This window comes from Suricata suricatta, chromosome 1 (genome assembly GCF_006229205.1).
Source record: "Suricata suricatta isolate VVHF042 chromosome 1, meerkat_22Aug2017_6uvM2_HiC, whole genome shotgun sequence".
NCBI lineage: Eukaryota > Metazoa > Chordata > Mammalia > Carnivora > Herpestidae > Suricata > Suricata suricatta.
The window spans coordinates 140,076,592-140,094,005 of record NC_043700.1 but is presented as its reverse complement, the minus strand read 5'-3'; the positions used below and the strand labels follow the sequence as shown (position 1 = coordinate 140,094,005).

Here is a 17,414-nt window from a genome sequence, read left to right as displayed (position 1 = left end):
ACATGTTAGGTGGTCAATAAAATAAGCCATTAATATTATATACTTAAGACATTAGTGTAAGATCCATGAAAACTTTATTATTCCTTTTATTGTGCCAACACACAAAAACAACTTTTAAAATTGGCCTTCCTTGACATGGACGTACTTTCTGCTCTTCTTCCATTCTAGCTTAATGCATGACACTCCATTAGATTCTTTCTCTGGAAAACTTAATACTTGTCAGTTGGCTCAGTCATCAGCTACTGACTGGGCATTTTGACAAAGAGTCTTACCTCGAGGCTCAGCATATATCTATTCTCCTCAGACTGACCCCAAAGCCTCAAAAGATTTCTCCAACCTCAAAAACTTTATGTCATTCTTCTATTAGCTGTTTCCTATCCTCACAACTACTGACATCTAGGGCTGAATACTTGTTTCTGTGAGGGGCTGTCCTGTACATTTTAGGATTTTTAGCAGTATCTCTGGTCGCTACTCACTAGATGCCACCACCCCTTTCCTGCCAGCAAACTGTGACAACCAGAAATAGCCCATTGTCGCCCAGACGTGTTCCCTGTTGGGGCAAAATCATCCCTAATTGAGAATCACTGTTCTATAGCACTATTATTTTACCAGTTGATCCATGTGGGATCATGCTTTTTGATATTACATATGCTTTTTGTTAAAGTATTGTTGGTTTGCTGTATGTTTCACTATTTCTTGCATATCCCTCTTCTTTGAGTAAATTACTGATAAATTTCCAACAAGTAGTGATACTGTATTGTACTTCTTCGTATCTGCCAATGATTGATTGATCAATGTCATCTAATGTTGGATGACTATTTCATTCTGGCATGGTGCATTAGAGCAAGATGCCTGTGTCTAAATTCCGGTCCCACCACTCACTGACTGTCAGTTTGGGTAGTTTAGTTCACCTCTCTGTAGATCTGTTTTCTCTGTGTATAAAAAGGGGAGAATAGTATCTTCTTCATAAAGTCATTGGCAGGATTAAATAAATTAATATATGTAAAACACTAAAATAATGCCTGACCACAGTAAATACTATCCAAATATTACCTAGTATAATCTGCATATAACATCAAAGGATACAACTCAGTGGAGTGAGTGATTCACAGGAATGTTTTATATGTTTGAAAAAATATGATAATCTATCCAAAATAAATTAGAAGATCACATACAAAGTAAAACGTGAGGATCTGTAACAAGCAATTTGTCACAATGGAGTGAATGAATGATTGCCAAATTTTTGGAGTCAGAGAAAAGAAGATCACAGTGGAGTTGGAATGGTGAGGGAGTCACCAAAAAGATAGAATTGGACTGGAACTTTGACAACAAGTTGTGAAGAGGTAAGAAAAGAGGTTAAGCAGAGAGAAAGGTTCAATAAAAGCCTTAAGAAGAGAAAAAAAACCTTGGTACATTCTGGAGAGTGAGTAAACAAGGCTGGCTGGAGTAGAAGGTTGAAAAGGACCATGTGTGAGAACGAAGCAAAAGTCAAAGTCTAGGTATTGTCCCATGGAATTGACATGCGCATTAGCAATCAAAATCCTTCTTATACATTTTAGTTAGTTGTTATAGCTGCCGCTGGTGGCTAGAATACTCACAGCCAAGGCCCATAGTACAATATGAAGTGGATTTGCACCACAGGCTTCTTTATTTCAACAAGAACAATAATAACTCATGATCACTGAATATTTTCTGCATATCAGATAGTGTGCTGAGCACTTTATATTCATTACTTACTTAAATAAGTTATATTAAATTGATGCCATCCTATGGTAGTCCACATTTCACAGATTAAATAATTATATGAAAAGACTGTATATATTCAAGTTGAGTAGCTCGCCCAAAGTCATATGATTAATGTCATGAAAGGGTTTTCAAAAGCTGTGCTCCAGCTACTATACTAACTTTTTTCCCCAGGATCTTCTTTATCTAACATTTTCTTTACAACTTCTTCTGTAGTACGTGTCCTCTCATGTATCTCAGATCTTCTGCCATTTTGAGCTTGTTTATTTTTGCTATACTCTGGACATAGCATTTTTAAAAATTGGTTACTCTCATTTTTTTAAATAAAAGTATGGTCTTAATCAACATGACATAGTAGCCATCAGCTGTAGTACGTCCTTAATGTCTATCATTACTGCCACGCATTCATATGCTCAGGCTAATATCCAGATTTCTTTGTAATTAAAATATTTTTAATTAGGATGAATTAGGATTATGTTTGCTAACTTTTCCAGTAACATTAATCAAAAATAAAAAGCTGTTGACTTGGGGCATCTGGGCGACTCCTTCAGTTAAGCATTCAACTTTGGCTCAGGTCAGGACCTTGCAGTCCATGAGTTTCAGCCCATGTGGAGCTCTAGGCTGACAGCTCGGAGCCTGGAGTCTGCTTTGGATTCTTTGTCTCCCTCTCTCTCTCTGCCCCTCCTCTGCTTGCACTCTTTCTCTCTCTCCCTCCCTCTCTCTCTCTCTCTTTCTCTGTCTCTTTCTCAAAAACAAATAGGGACACCTGGATAGCTCAGTTGGTTAAGCATCCGACTTCGGCTCAGGTCATGATCTCACGGTTCGTGAGTTCAAGCTCTACGTCGGGTACTGTGCTGACAGCTCAGAGCCGGGAGCCTACTTCAGATTCTCTGTCTCTGTGTCTCTGTCCCCTTACCCACTCATGCTCTGTCTTTCTCTGTCTCTCAAAGAATAAATAAACATTTAAAAAATATATAAATAAATAAATAAGCATTAAAAATTTTTAAGCTGTTGACTAGATGCAAAATGTTTACTTCAACTATTTACAACCATCATGATTACTATCTCAATGTACAGTCTTGTATAAAATGGGAGATGAAATTTGAAACATCAGTGGAAATGTTAATTTGAGTGTCTAGTTATAGAGGGTGAACTTTACATTATAGTTTTAGGGGTCCTTAAAGAGTTTTTGAGTGGAGATCTGAAATGCTGAAGCCAATATTTTAGAAAGATAATTTGGTATGGGTATGCAGGAAAGTGGAGGAAAAAAACTAACAGGTAAACATCTGGAAGATAGTAATCCCGAACTGAGTGTGAAAATCATTTTCAAAAGGTAGGAACAACATCATTTATAGTATATTAAATATTTGGCTTAAGAGAAAGGCAGAATATATGAATTCTACAAAAACATCATCATTAGCCTGTCATGATCATGCTCATAAACTGTAAAAGGCATGTTCACACACATCCCATTTCCCTGGTAAACAGTCAACTAGGAAGCTTAATCCCATGGATTCAGCATCCACTTCTCTGCAGATGAAATGCCTTCCATCAGGTCCTTTCTCTACCCTCTTTGGAGCTCATAGACCTAACTTTTTTAACACACACACACACACACACACACACACACACACACACACACAGTGTCTCTGGTGTTTCATGTAGCTTCTCCCACTCAAAGGACAATCACCCACGTACTGAACTCCCACTAGATGGCAGCTGCTGTATCTTTATCATCTCATCAAATCTAAACAAATCTATGGTCGTAAATGATCACCCTTATATTACAAAAAAAGGAACTAGGGCTCAGAGAGGTTAAGGGACTTGATCAAGCACCAGAACAAGAATAGAGAGAAACGGGAAAGCTAGAGTCAAAAATAACACTCTTTATTTCAATAACATTTTGCTATTTACAAAACATGTTTACATGTCTTATTCCTTTGCATCCTAAAAATAATTCTGTTATCAGTAGGAAATGCAGTTTTTCAGGGACAGTTTCTTGGATATCATTATTTGAAGATGTTAGGCCTACACTTAGGTATGAAGACATCTTTTCCCCAAAATACTAGCTTCCTCGGTGTTCCCTGTAATTGGCAAGATCCCTATTTCCCTAAAGAGTGTACTGACTCATCCCTTCTTATGAAACTAATCTTAAATTCTTATCCCTACCACCTCTGAAATCACACCTTTGGAAAAATAAGGAGGGGCAAGAGTAATAACAAAAGCAGTTAAAGTCCAATCCACATTCAAGACATTCTTTCCGTTCATGGAGAAAAACCCATCCATGTTGACATTAGCCTTTTAAGTGACACAGATATGACTAATCTGACTTAGTACTAAATGCCTGAAAGTGAATATATCTAAAAGTTGAGATGAGTGTGCCTGACTGGCTCTGAGTTAAGTGTCTGACTGCAGCTCAGACCATAATCTTACATTTCATGAGTTTGAGCCCTGCATCAGTCTCTCTGCTGTCAGTACGAAGTCCATTTCAGATCCTCTGCTCTCTCTCTCTCTCTCAAAAATAAATATGCATTGTTTAATCTTAAAAAAAATAAAATAAAAAGTGAAATGAGACTAGTGCCCATTGACCTGATTGGTTCATGGAGAATGTTTTGATTTATGTCCCTTTTCCCCCAAAGAACATGTACCAAAGGTTTGCCTGAAGTTATTCTCTCAGAGGGTCCAAGTAAACTTTCTTACAAAGCTTAGCTAACTCCAGTCTATTATCTTTAGATAAAAAACTATCTAGGAAATTCTGAGGAAAACATCATAATGTACTCATTATCCATCTAATATTTTCATGTTCTCTTCTAAGCTCAGAACGCTATGTTATGTCTCCTTCTAGATTGTGTGTATGTCAGAGAAAGTGAGGGGAGATACATTTACTATAACAAATACGAGGGTGATAATCTCCAGAATGTTGGCACGGGGTCACCAGCTTTATCTGCAGATAAAAACCTGCACAAACAGATAATGGTTAATTTTGCATCTATTTTACATATATTTCCTTCAGCTCACCAAAATGATTGTCTTCAGAACTTATGTCCATTATTCCTTTACTGTCCTCCCTGCACTTGAGTTCAAGTACAAGGGCTGGTTTACAATTAAAAATAATAAGACTCTACTGAGCCGATGTCGTTGCATGAAATAAAAGGGTGTGGGCTAAATTACAGGAGCGCAGCTTGGTTTTTTTGCCCGTTTTGCTTCACTTTGATTGGTGGATTGGCACTTTAAATAAAGGTTTCTGCTCTTCCCTGAATGAGAGATACAGAGAGAGTCCTAGGCACAGACCAGAAAAAAATTTAATCTTCTTTTCTTAGAACTGTCTTGGTTGGCATCACCAGGCCCTGAGAACACAGTGCATGTCAGCTTTGAAGGTAAAATGTGATTTTATGATTTCCATGTGATTCCTATAAGTTCTCTTTTACTGTCTCCAGGTAGCTTTTATAAAGAGGATTTTGATTTGTCACCAAAAGCTGAATAATAGTTTGTTGTAAACCATTAGCCTGTTCCAGAGAAGACATGCCTAATACCTTACCAGCTAAGGAAAAAAAGACTAATCTATAGACTTTTTTTCACTATTTGTGTTTATTAGTGACAGTGGCTAATTTAGAAAGGCATTAGAAGACAAGCAAATTTCTTGGTTAGGCAGATTTCTGTTCATGAAGAGTAAAGAGGCTTTTCAACTTCTAGAATAAACTTAAAGAGATAATTCATTTTAGAAAGAGGAAAACTCAATTTTGAGACATATTTCCCACTAACATCAAAGGCATTTAAAATATTCAGTTCATTCTTATTTTTTTAATATTTATTTATTTGAGAGGAAGAGGACAAGTGGGGGAGGGGCAGAGAAAAAGGGGGACACAGGATCTGAAGTGGTATCTTGCTGAAGGCAGTGAGTCAGATGTCGGGCTTCAACTGGGAGATCGTGACCTGAGCCGCTCAACCAAGTGAGCCACCCAAGCACCCCTCATTCTTATTTTTAAAAGGATAAGTTTTGTTATGTTTATCTAGATAGTCAAAACATAGGGTGATATATTCTAATATATCTGAAAATAAAGTTTTGCTATAAAATAATTGTTGTATTCTATTTCAAATGCATTTCAAAATGTACTCTGGAGAGAAAGTATAAAATCTTGTGAGTGATACTTCACAGACCAAAATTTCAGAGAATGGAAAGGATTTTCAAATTCATAATTCACTTTATGAAATGAAACACAGCATTTAAAGAACACAGCAGAAAGGTTGTTCCTACATGTTCATTTAGGTTGTAACTCCATTTTTAAAAAGCACTTAGATATTTTTTAATTGATTGTCAATTCATTCCAAAAGTTAGTAAAAATAAATAAGTTTAGAAACACTTAATTGTGTTTTGTTTTTATTTTTTTTTTGAAACTGTTTTTGAAGAACAGAGATGTGACTCATTTGAAACATTGCCTTTTAACCATTCTGAAATAAAAATTCAACTGATTTAATTCTCCAACCCAATTCTGTTTCAGATCCCACTTTCCAAAATGAAGGACCTGATACTGATCTTATGCCTCCTGGAAATGAGTTCCGCAGTGCCGGTAAGTCACAGTTTTCTAGATTTCCTAAATTGTTGGATACTAAACAGTGAAATGGAGAGAAAATTTCTCCAAAACAGTAAAGTACATTTTCTTCATTTTTAAAAGAATAATAGTAGCCAAATTATGATGGTTACAAAACAAAGCTAAGTGATTCCATTTGAAAGTTAGTAATTAACCAACATATTTGCCTTACAGGGGAGATATTGTGTGACTGAGAGTTGAAGCTTCTTAAATCAAAGCATGCTGCGACAATAGGGCTGATGTTATGTTACAGTCCTACACCTGGTTCACCCTAACATATGTTGATATGATCGCATGAATGCAATCCTCTGGGTAGTGAACCCCTCTAGCCAATAGTATGTGTTTCTGTTTTCATGAAGACTTTGTTCAGCTGCCATATGCATTTGGCAAATATTGGCTGAGCACCTGCCGCACACCCAGCAATGCGTTGGGTATTGGAGACACAAAAGTAAGTTTGACATGACCTCCCATCTTGAGGGACTCGTCATTGGACTTAAATGAACTTTAAAATATTTCAGTTCCCTAACCAAAAAAAATTAGGTACATGGGTTTCTTAAAGTTAAATGTTTGGAGGAAGGGGATAAAAACTGGCTACAGGGATGAAATCCTCAACTCTGCAAATAAAAAGTGAAAAGTGAAAGACAAAGTGAAGCTGCTTCCCTAGCTTACTTTTATATAATACTGACCCTGGGGTCAGCCTCAGCCATCCACTGTCTGTCTAGTACCTTGACACTCTTGGAATTTATGCTGGTCCACACCTGTGTCAGTCGGGTCCACCTGAAGGACATGACAATTGTTTAGGATTGCCAACCGACTGCCTGTCAAGTTAGATGTTCTTCTGCCTTTACTTCCTCCTTGGATATGTATCCTATGTCCATTTACATTCCTATAAATTTGTTGTTAATTCATGACTTAGAGTAAATGGAAAGCAAAGTATACTTTGTACTTGAATCTGTCTAAGATACCTAATTTGGGTACTGGCCAATGGGAGGAAAGAAAGCTTTACTCTCACAGTCCCCTAAAATGCTGAATGATCTGCTCACCACACACACACACACACACACACACCACACACACACACACACATCACTCTTCCTGTCTACACAATTGCTCTTTTTCTCTGCTTAGAGTATTTGCTACACATTTATAACTCCTTTTCTGCTATCCATTTCCCAGACTGAATTATTTGGAGAAATTTGAACTATGACTCAGAGGGCAAGATTTTACTTCTATGAAAAAGCAGAAGGTGGAAGATAGATAGCACACTCAGGAAACTATTCCTGAACTTCTTACTCATGAAAAAAAATCCCAATATATTTAGTGGACCCTCCATATTTATTTGTGTACAAATGAAGGAAAGACAGCATTAAGAACATGTGACCCTAAAAAGTAACGATTTCCAAAGAACCGAAGACCTTCAAAACCCAAAGTACTCTAATTCTTACTCTTCCAGTCTCCATTTTTTTCTACTGATATGTATGCATATTAATAAGAATTGGTTTCGAAAGAAAAATACCTTACACTTTAAAAATCTAATTGTAAGTATAACTATATTTTTAACAACCCTTAAATGAACACATTAAGTGTAACACTTGACTTTTTTTATTTTAAAGTATATATCTTGGATATGATCAAGAACTATAAACACAGATCAATAGATTTATACATAAAATAATTTTTCATGAAAGATGATGGAGCATATGTTGAAGCCCCTTGAATGGGTGACAAGTGAGGTTTTGCATGTGGTCTTTGCTGAGTGCCATGATTCCATGTCACATTCCATGAACCAGAAGCATGTAAGTTGCCAACAAGAAAACTGACCAACCTTAAGTTTGTCCCTTTTGCTTGTCTATGAAATAATTTCTTCAAGAATACAAAGTATTCTTGGCTTTCTATTTTGTAGTTTTATTCTACACCATATTTGTTTTCAATGTAATCTCAAATTAAATCAACATTTTCTGCATTAAGATACAAAGGGTACACGATTCATGTGGGAGCAAAGCCACTAATAATATGATGTTAATTCTCCCCATTAACTTAAATTCTTCTTTATTCTGCTTACAAGCTCAAGTCTAAATCCCTTAGCTGGCCTTTATGCGTGGGGTTACCTTTCTATTTCCAGCATGCATTTATGGAAGGTTCTCACCAGACATCTCAAGATTATTCTTATTTCCATCTAGATGTTTCCTCAGCAACCTGGGACACCAGGCATGGCCAGTTTGAGCCTGGAGGTATGTATTGTCCGAGTATTTACATGTAGCCTTTACAGCTGTATGGTCCTGGTAAGAGAGAAACACCGTGGCTGGTTCTATTTCCCTAGTCAGAAGTCAGTGGCTCCAGAGAAGTTCCAGAGAAGCATATGACATTTATTAGAGTCTCATCTTATCATTTTACTGCAATTTGAAACTTTCAGGTATTTTACTCTTCAGAATACCATCTGTGTGTGAATCAGATCAATACTAATACTTAATACCTAATATGTATTAGGTATACATGATATAATTACTATACTAATATAATTACTACATTAATTAAAACACATTGTCCTTGAAGCCACAAATGGTTTACATTTAATTCCATCACCTTATGGTATTTTATTTGACAATGTTCCCATGAAGAAAATTTACCCTACAAAATGTGGTTGTTTATAAGACCTCCTGTAAATAACACTAATGTGGTTTTATGGTACGTTCTTCATAGCCTATGTTTGTCTTGCTGAAGTTCTCATAACTAATAATACTCTGTTTAGAAAAATCTCAGCACACTAGAAATATTTGACTGAATAAAAAGAAAATATTAACAGTTATGAATAAAAAACATTTATGAGATTATAAATTTTCATTAAGACCTTGCAAAGTTGTTCATATCATGACAATCTGGGGACAATGAATACATACATAGGCTAGAAGTTTATTTCAAATGGAAGCTAATTTCACAGAGTTACTTTTTTCTCACTTTCTAGCTTAAAAACAACTCAAAGCACTCTAAACTTCTTCCCATTAAATTGAAATTGACTTCCTGTTGAATTGGCAGCATTCTCAGATGAGAGAATGTATTCTCAGATACTCACCATTTTCCCCAGTGTTTTTTACATTTACTATTTTGAGGCCTTTTTTATTTGGAAAGGAGGCAGGGGTGCTTTGTTTTGTCTTGTTCTGTTTGATTTTGTTTGCCTATTTGGGGATAGATTTATAAAAGGCAAAGTAAGTTAAATGGGGAAGGGGAGGGGGAGAAGAGTTAATGAAATGATGTTTTCACAGTTAAGTTTCTATTTCAATTGAATGAGCTATTTCCCAATGTTTTAATGTGACCTTTACTTAAATGATACCTTTTTTGCTTATACAATTAATGATAAAAAGCAAGTTCACTATTTTAGTAGCAATAACAATAATGGCACAACCACATTCAACATTTCCACTTTTCATTGATGATTTGTCTATTTTTATTTTATTTGACTGACCTACCAGAAACTTTGTGCTAATAATATCATATATTGAGAAAACAGCTGCACCATAAGAAAAGGAATATATGTGGCAAACACTAACCCATTTTTTTTCTTGACAGACGATGAGGCAGTTGGGAAGTTTGCAGGGATTAAATATGCTTTCTCAGGTAACCTTATTTTCAAATATTTTTTACTGAAAGCATTAATGGTGGTGGTAGTGGTGATATTAATAACAACATTACAACTCATAAAATAGATATTATTCTAAGTATCAAAAGAACAAATGAGTAATTGAGATAACCTAAAACAAAATAAGATGGGATGGTAAAAAAAAATAATATTTAATTTTCTTGAGTAAGAATAAAATCCTTTCTAGCACTTCACTTTTATTAAACAACCCAAAACACAAAGTCGTAAAAAGCTAAATCTCAAGTAAGTTTGTGGGAATATTGCAGTCTGTCTTAGGATAGAAAGTAAGTCTGTTGGAAGAGAGCATTTACCTGTCCACGTTAAATTCACTGATGCCACACTTACTTTTGCTATCTCCACAATTTCTGTGGATTTTGTAGAAAATGAAAACTAAGTTAAAGCCACTACTGAAATATAAGCATGCTTTCTTTCTCCCCCTGCATGTCTTTAGTATTCAAGATTTGGTTTTGGAAAGTCTTTTAATTCTTTGTGGATGCATGGTCTCCTGCCCCCACATTCTTCTTTCCCGTGGATGAGACCAAGGGAACATGAAACTCAACAGGTAAGTTAATTGCATCAGTGTGCTTGAAACATCATGCTAAAAATATTCCCGTATTCGCCTTCTCTAAATTATCACATACTGGCTACAGACAGATAATAATAATGAATAAAGTATTCATTCCAAGTGTTAGCAAGTCATAACCCATAATTGTTTTTAGTACTTAGGAAAAATTAAAAGAAGTGGTCAAAACTTTCAACTTATTTGCATATTTATTTCAAAAAGGATGATATGGCCTCCAAAATATAAGAGATCATAATGACATGAACAATAACAAAAGATAAACTATCTTCAAGATGGAAGCAGGCTATATCCTGGACAATTCTCATTTTAGTCAAGAGTCCCAAAATAGTTATTCAAAGTCACATTTAAAGTGACACCAAAGTCCTGTTAAAATATCATGAACCTTACAGTAATCAATAAATACATCAATCAGTTAACCATTATTTATTTGGTGCCTAATAAATGCATAAGCCAAATTGTAGATTGGGAGTGAAAATGAAAACATTTAAGAATGGATCTAAGCTTCATGAAGTTTCAAATCTGATTGGGAGACAAGACAAGACAATGCATTACAAGGTGCTAAATTACGAGGTATGAATTTAAAAAGCCATAGGAGTTTCGAGATGGGCAGTAGCAGAAGAAGGAGTGTGGTGAGACTTCCATGCCAGTTTGAGGAGTTTGCAAATGGTTTAAAAATATCAGGAAGCCATTCACCACAGTTAATTTCAAAGAGGAGCAAATAAACATGGTTGTTTTAATAGAAACCTCTGATTCCAGATGGCATTCACAAGTAGCATTACTCACCAAGCCGCATTTAGTGGACAATAAATAATGTTAATAGGAACTGTTTCTCCATTTGATTGTTTCTAAAATGGACTCCATGATGCAGGAATTTGGTATTTCACTTAATCATCACTTCTCTCCTTTCATTAACTCAAAAAATATATCATTTATCAAGTGCCAGGCACCATGTTAAATGTTAGGGCTATAAAGACAAAGAAGACATATTATTGTCTCTCAGTTGACGGTGGGCAAAAATATATAACAAATAACTGTAATCAAATGAGAAAGTGGTAACAGAGACATACCTAGAGGCAGCTCTGGAAACTCAGAGGAGGTAACAACCATTCTACCAGGAAGCCCAATAGTTTTCCTTATTCTTCAGCACAGATCGTCCCAAAGGAAGTAGAGGACACAGCCACGCTAAAGACCGCCACAGATAACACTGACTTTACATAAATTGGTGCTTCCTACATAAACATAGCTTCAAGACAATTCCCCTGGACTCTCTCGCAAGTGGAAAGCTTCCCAAGCCCTTTTGTTTAGAAATTCTAGACACCACAGTTCAGTGAGCTATCGCTTCCTGACACTCCTTTCAAATTTCTCTGCAGTATGAATATTCTTTGCCTGTGCACCCCCCACCTCTCCCATCGCAGCCATCCCTGCAGCCTCAACAGCCAGGACACAAACCTTTCCTCCAGCCTACAATTGTAACCGCCATCCAGGACGCAGCCCAGAAGGGAGGACCTCAGCCTCCAGTTTACCAGGGACAACCGCCCTTGCAGCAAGCAGAGGGGCCAATGCTCGAACAGCAGGTGGCACCATCAGATAAGCCACCGAAGGCTGAGGTAATTCCTTTTTCCCTGAAGTCAAAATGGGATTTGCCCACTCACTCAAAGGAAAACTGATTTGCAGAGCACATTTAAATAATCAGAACTTTCAGGCGTAATTTATGACAATACAAATGGTTTCAGGCAGTTGACATACCTGTCCTTTATCAACAGAAACAAGGCATGGATTCTAGAAAGATCCTGTGCCTCTTAGTTTCCTAGTTGCAAAAGATGAAAGCCTTCAGGGGAAATAGGACAGCCGGAGAAGTCCATCAGGATCTTTCTCAGTGTTGGAGGGACTGAGAGGAGTGATTGATCCCACAGCTTTGCATGTAGTATTTTGGATTATTATTTCTCTATCTGGTGGAGAAAAAATAATCATGCAATAATGTAGAGAAAAGAGCGGTGGATAGAAAAGTACCACGTAACTAATATGTTGCAGGTACTTAACATTCCCCCATGTCACCCTGATTAAAATCCTATAAAGACAGATATAATCATCCTTTCTAAAAAGAAGACAGACGTTGTGTCCTGCCCAACTATATGAAAGTGAAAACCAGGAAATTCATTTTAGATTATTTATTATAGTCATAAATAGGGTAATACTATGTCTAGTTCTATTTTTATAGTTTAGTAATTTTAATATTTATTTATGATGCAGCTACCAGGAATGGATTTTGCTGATCCACAAGGCCCATCAGTAAGTACAGATCTCAATGAGATACTTTCTTAGGAAAAAATACCTATACTTCTAGAAGGAAGAGGGGTGCCTGGGTGGCTCAGTGGGTTGAGCATCTGACTTCGGGTCAGGTCATAATCTCATGGTTTGCAGGTTTGAGCCCTGCACCGGGCTCTGTGCTGACAGCTCAGAGCTTGGAGCCTGCTTTCAGATTCTGTGTCATTCTCTCTCTGTCTGCCCCTTCCCGGCTCTCACTGTCTCTCTCTCTCTCTCTCTTAAAAATAAATAAATATTTTTAAAAATTTTTTAAAGAAAGAAGAGTGAAAATGTTTAATTGCCCCATTCATCCATGAATATGAAGTATAATGGGTTCCTTTGTTTTCTTAAATATTAAATACTTATTTGTTAGAGTAATCCACCTGAAAATTCTTTTCATATGCCACTTAGAAATGGCTGTACTGGGAGGTTAGTCTCTGTCATAGCAAAAATGAGTTACTAATTCTGTTTTCTACCACTTAAAGGTGTTCCAAATAGCTCGTTTGATATCTCGGGGACCAATGCCACAAAATAAGCCATCTCCAGTAAGCTTTTTTAAAAATACGTCTCTGCTTACAATGTACTTGTAGATTTTTCCTTGGAAAATGCATTTTATGATGATTATTGTATTTATATTTAGCTTTACCCAGGAATATTTTACATGTCCTATGGAGCAAATCAATTGGTAAGTCTGTATCCTACAAAAAGTATCATTTTAGATTAAATATTATCTTTAAAGCTTTAATTACAAAATACAGGCCTCATGCAAGATTTCATATTCTCTGAGTGGCTAATAGCAACTGAAATGGCCAGGAGGCAGACTTTCTATTTGAATAACTCTAGCCAGACATACACGCACACACACACACACACACACACACACACACACATATGTATACAACAGCATTAAAGAAAGGTAAGTTTTCTATCTGAATTATCCAACTTGGCCACATTTATTTAATAATAACTCGCCTCTACACTTTACCCTGCCTCTGGGCACAGCATGAACATTAAGGTTTAAGGAAACAGTAAACTTTTAACTTTGTCTTGAGTAGCTAATAAGATAATGGGAACCCACTGGTTAGTAATAAGATGCACTGGTTTTTTGGTTTTTTTTTTTAACAGAATGCTCCTGCCAGACTTGGCATCATGAGCTCAGAAGAAATGGCGGTGAGTAATGTCCTCAAACTGTTATTAAAATTGTGGTCAGGGAAGAACAGTCACAGATGACTTGCCACAAGAGGCATTGGCCATAAATGTCACTAACTACACAGCACAGGACTTGGATTGTTCCACACGGAAACCAAAACCTTGATTCTTAAGCAACATGCAAAGATTTCACCATGTTTCCATATAGTCATTTCTGAGTCACGGCCACTCTAGAACATAAGATTTTGCCCTGTTTCTTGAATATGAGTATGATTTGTAAATAGTTCCCAATGCTTCTCGGACCAAACAAATAGCAACAAATTCAACAGCTTTGCAAATAATTTAGACCTCAAAGTTGAGTTCTAACCACTCTATGTACATGTTATGCTCACAAGTGTAGCCACCATCTGTCACTACACAACACTATTACAATGTTGTATACATGCACCTAATGTGACATTGTGTGTCAACTACACTCAGATAAGAACCAAGTTTAAAAGGTGATTAGTATGAAATTCAAAGTGCATTAATATGTTAATCTGAGCATATCCTTTTTCTATTATCCACGCATATGACAACTTTAGAGATTAGTAAACTTGCACAACTTCACATTTTCCCTCAGAAATTTCTACCTGTTACATCTGTTAGAGCACACAAAAAAACAAATACCATACTAAATTAAATTGTTATCAGCAATAGAGTCTATCAAGTGAATAAATACTATAAATATGTTATCACTGAAAGAAAACTCTCATCCCAACTCCCTTCTTTTTTTTTTTTTATGTTTATTTGTTTTTGAGAGACAGAGTGAGAGCGAGGGAGGGCAGAGAGAGGGAGACACAGAATCTGAAGCAGGCTCCAGGCTCTGAGCTGTTGGCACAGAGCCCAACGACGTGGGGCTCAAGTTCACAAACCACGAGATCATGACCTGAGCCAAAGTTAGATGTTTGAGCCACCCAGGTGCCCCTCTCATCTCAACATTCTTGAGTGCCTTCTGTGAACTAGATGCATAGAAAGGCACTACAGAGGCAAGATAAATTAGATAAGGTTTCTATACTCAAGGAGTTTTCAATGGAAAAATTAGATTTGACAAGGACAGATACTGTCAAAATGATGTGATAAGGACAACAGACTTTTAAGAGAGGGAAAGGGGAGAGTCAGGTAGCACAGTTCAGGATTCACAACGCCATCCCTCAAGGAGATGGTGTGAGAAACTGAGATTTAGAGAGTGGAGATGCAAGAAAAGGTAAAAAAAAAAAAAAAAGAATGTGGTATCCACATACCACCAACCCAACTGGCTGAAAATTCAAGTAAGCGTTAAATAACATCTTATCATTTTAATTATTTATATTCTACCTCATGATTAAAGGATTTTGTTGTAGCTTATGAAAATCGCCCGATAAATGTCACCAAAAATTTGAAGATGGAATTTAAAATGAGTCGAAATTGTAAGTGATTAATTAATTAAATGAGATTACAAATATGCAAGTTACAAAGCCCTATACAGTCACTATACATCACCCCAGATGGGAGGTGGACATTTTGGGGCAGCAAAGGCAGAAAAAAAGAGACCTCGTCAATTCTACAATCCTAACTGTCCACAGGAAGAAAATATTTCGATTCCTCCAGAGAAATCAAGCTGCTTTTTCTGATATATGTTCCATAAATAAAAAGAAAGAAAAAGAAAAGGAAAATCGTATATGGGGCTTCATTCATTTGAGAAACGATGTTGAAGTGGTTCTCTAAAATATCCATCAACAAACTAATCAACGGATCAGTGTTTGTTGTTCATTTTTTTGTGACGGCACTGCCTATTTTGGCTGCTTAGTATTTTCTTAACATTAAATTCGAACTGCCGTTTGCCTGTAGACGTAGTTCTGCCCTGTTTCCCCACCTCTCTCTGCCCTGCTTTCGTCCAGACATGGCAAAGGGTCTCCACCTGTCTTTCACACTTTCCAGACAAGTTCAGAATCCTCTCCTTTATATTTCAAAGCCAGTTTAGTGAGAAATGTGCTGACGCAGCTGTGGGCTCACTCCTTGTTCTCTGTTTTTTCTGATTTCTAGGTGAATCTGTCCAATTGTGATTGCATGGTGTATTTAATAATATGGGATAAGTGTAACTTTGGTAAATGGTTTATTTCCAGGGAGGCAGAGGAGGCCCCATGGCCTACGGAGCCATGTTCCCAGGATTTGGAGGCATGAGGCCTAACCTTGGAGGGATACCCCACCATCCAGCCATGGGTGGGGACTTTACTCTGGAATTCGACACCCCCGGCGCTGGAACCAAAGGCCCTGAGAAGGGAGAAGGAGGTGCGCAAGGCTCCCCCATGCCAGATGTCAACCCAGTAGATCCGGAAAACCCCGCTCTCCTTCCGGAGGTAGCACCTGGTGCGCTGGGAGGGCTTCTTGCTCACCCAAAGGGCAACGACCCCACCCTGGCAAGAGGCCCTGCAGGGCAAAGCGGGGGACCCCCCAGGGTCACCCCAGCAGACGCTGACCCACTGATGACCCCTGGATTAGCTGATATTTATGAGACCTACGGTGCGGATGTGACCACGCCCCTGGAAGAAACGCCCACGGACACCACAGTCATTCCAGACACTCAGCAAACTTCTATGCCAGAAATCAAGGCCCAGCAGCCGCAGATCATGCACGATGTGTGGCGTTTCCAAGAGCCCTGAGAGCTTTGAGATTATCAACTACCTTCTGCGTGCACAAGTTCCCCAGCTCTGTCCCTATAGTACGTCTCTTTGCTGAAACACTTACTACCCTGCGGCAGCAAAGGCATTAAAAATGCTAAGCATATATTAATAAATACACGTGGCTAGAAATAGTGTAGGTCCCCTTCTTGCTTTCATTCTCTTATTGAAATAAAAGTGTCGACTTTCTCTGTGATTTAGAAATACTATTAATAACATCAGAGCAAGTTTAAGGGTCTCTGCATTTGAAAATCACTGTTTTTTAGCTGTCTTGGGCACTGTAGAATTTCTCTTCCCAGCATGACACCGTCATATCCAGGAAATGCGACATTGCTTTGGAAACTTTTCTCCAAGCAAAGGCACAGATTCTCAGAATTATAGAGACATCATTCAAACATTATTAAGCAGGGATGGGTGAACAGTCCCTGACTGGTATTACTGGGCTTGGTACTATTGGATTTAAAATTCTCATTGTAGAATATTTTATTTAATCTAGTAAAAACACTTAGCCTATTTTAAATAAAGAATTTTTCTCATTGAAAATATCAGGAATTATATGTTTATTATTTACATATATCCAAATGGCTAAGAAAAGCATGCTCATTTCCTAGCTTTGCTATTCTTTAACTCATTTTATTTAATTTGTTCATTCTTTCATGGAAAGCTTACTGAGTATCTACAAATGTCCTGGGCGCTGTGCTAGGCAATGAGGA

General features: G+C 37.2%; 1 protein-coding gene across 1 annotated transcript; it reads left to right on the top strand.

Annotated features, from left to right (window-relative positions):
* The first annotated feature begins 5,033 nt into the window (after window positions 1–5,033).
* AMBN (ameloblastin) lies at window positions 5,034–16,683 on the top strand. The gene is made up of 11 exons (XM_029930611.1): window positions 5,034–5,120; window positions 6,243–6,311; window positions 8,513–8,563; window positions 9,897–9,944; window positions 10,418–10,528; window positions 11,920–12,156; window positions 12,800–12,838; window positions 13,339–13,398; window positions 13,494–13,538; window positions 13,979–14,023; window positions 16,147–16,683. The coding sequence occupies exons 1-11, from the start codon at window positions 5,106–5,108 to the stop codon at window positions 16,681–16,683; spliced, it is 1,257 nt and encodes a 418-aa protein (XP_029786471.1). The 5' UTR covers window positions 5,034–5,105.
* Window positions 16,684–17,414: the final 731 nt, after the last annotated feature.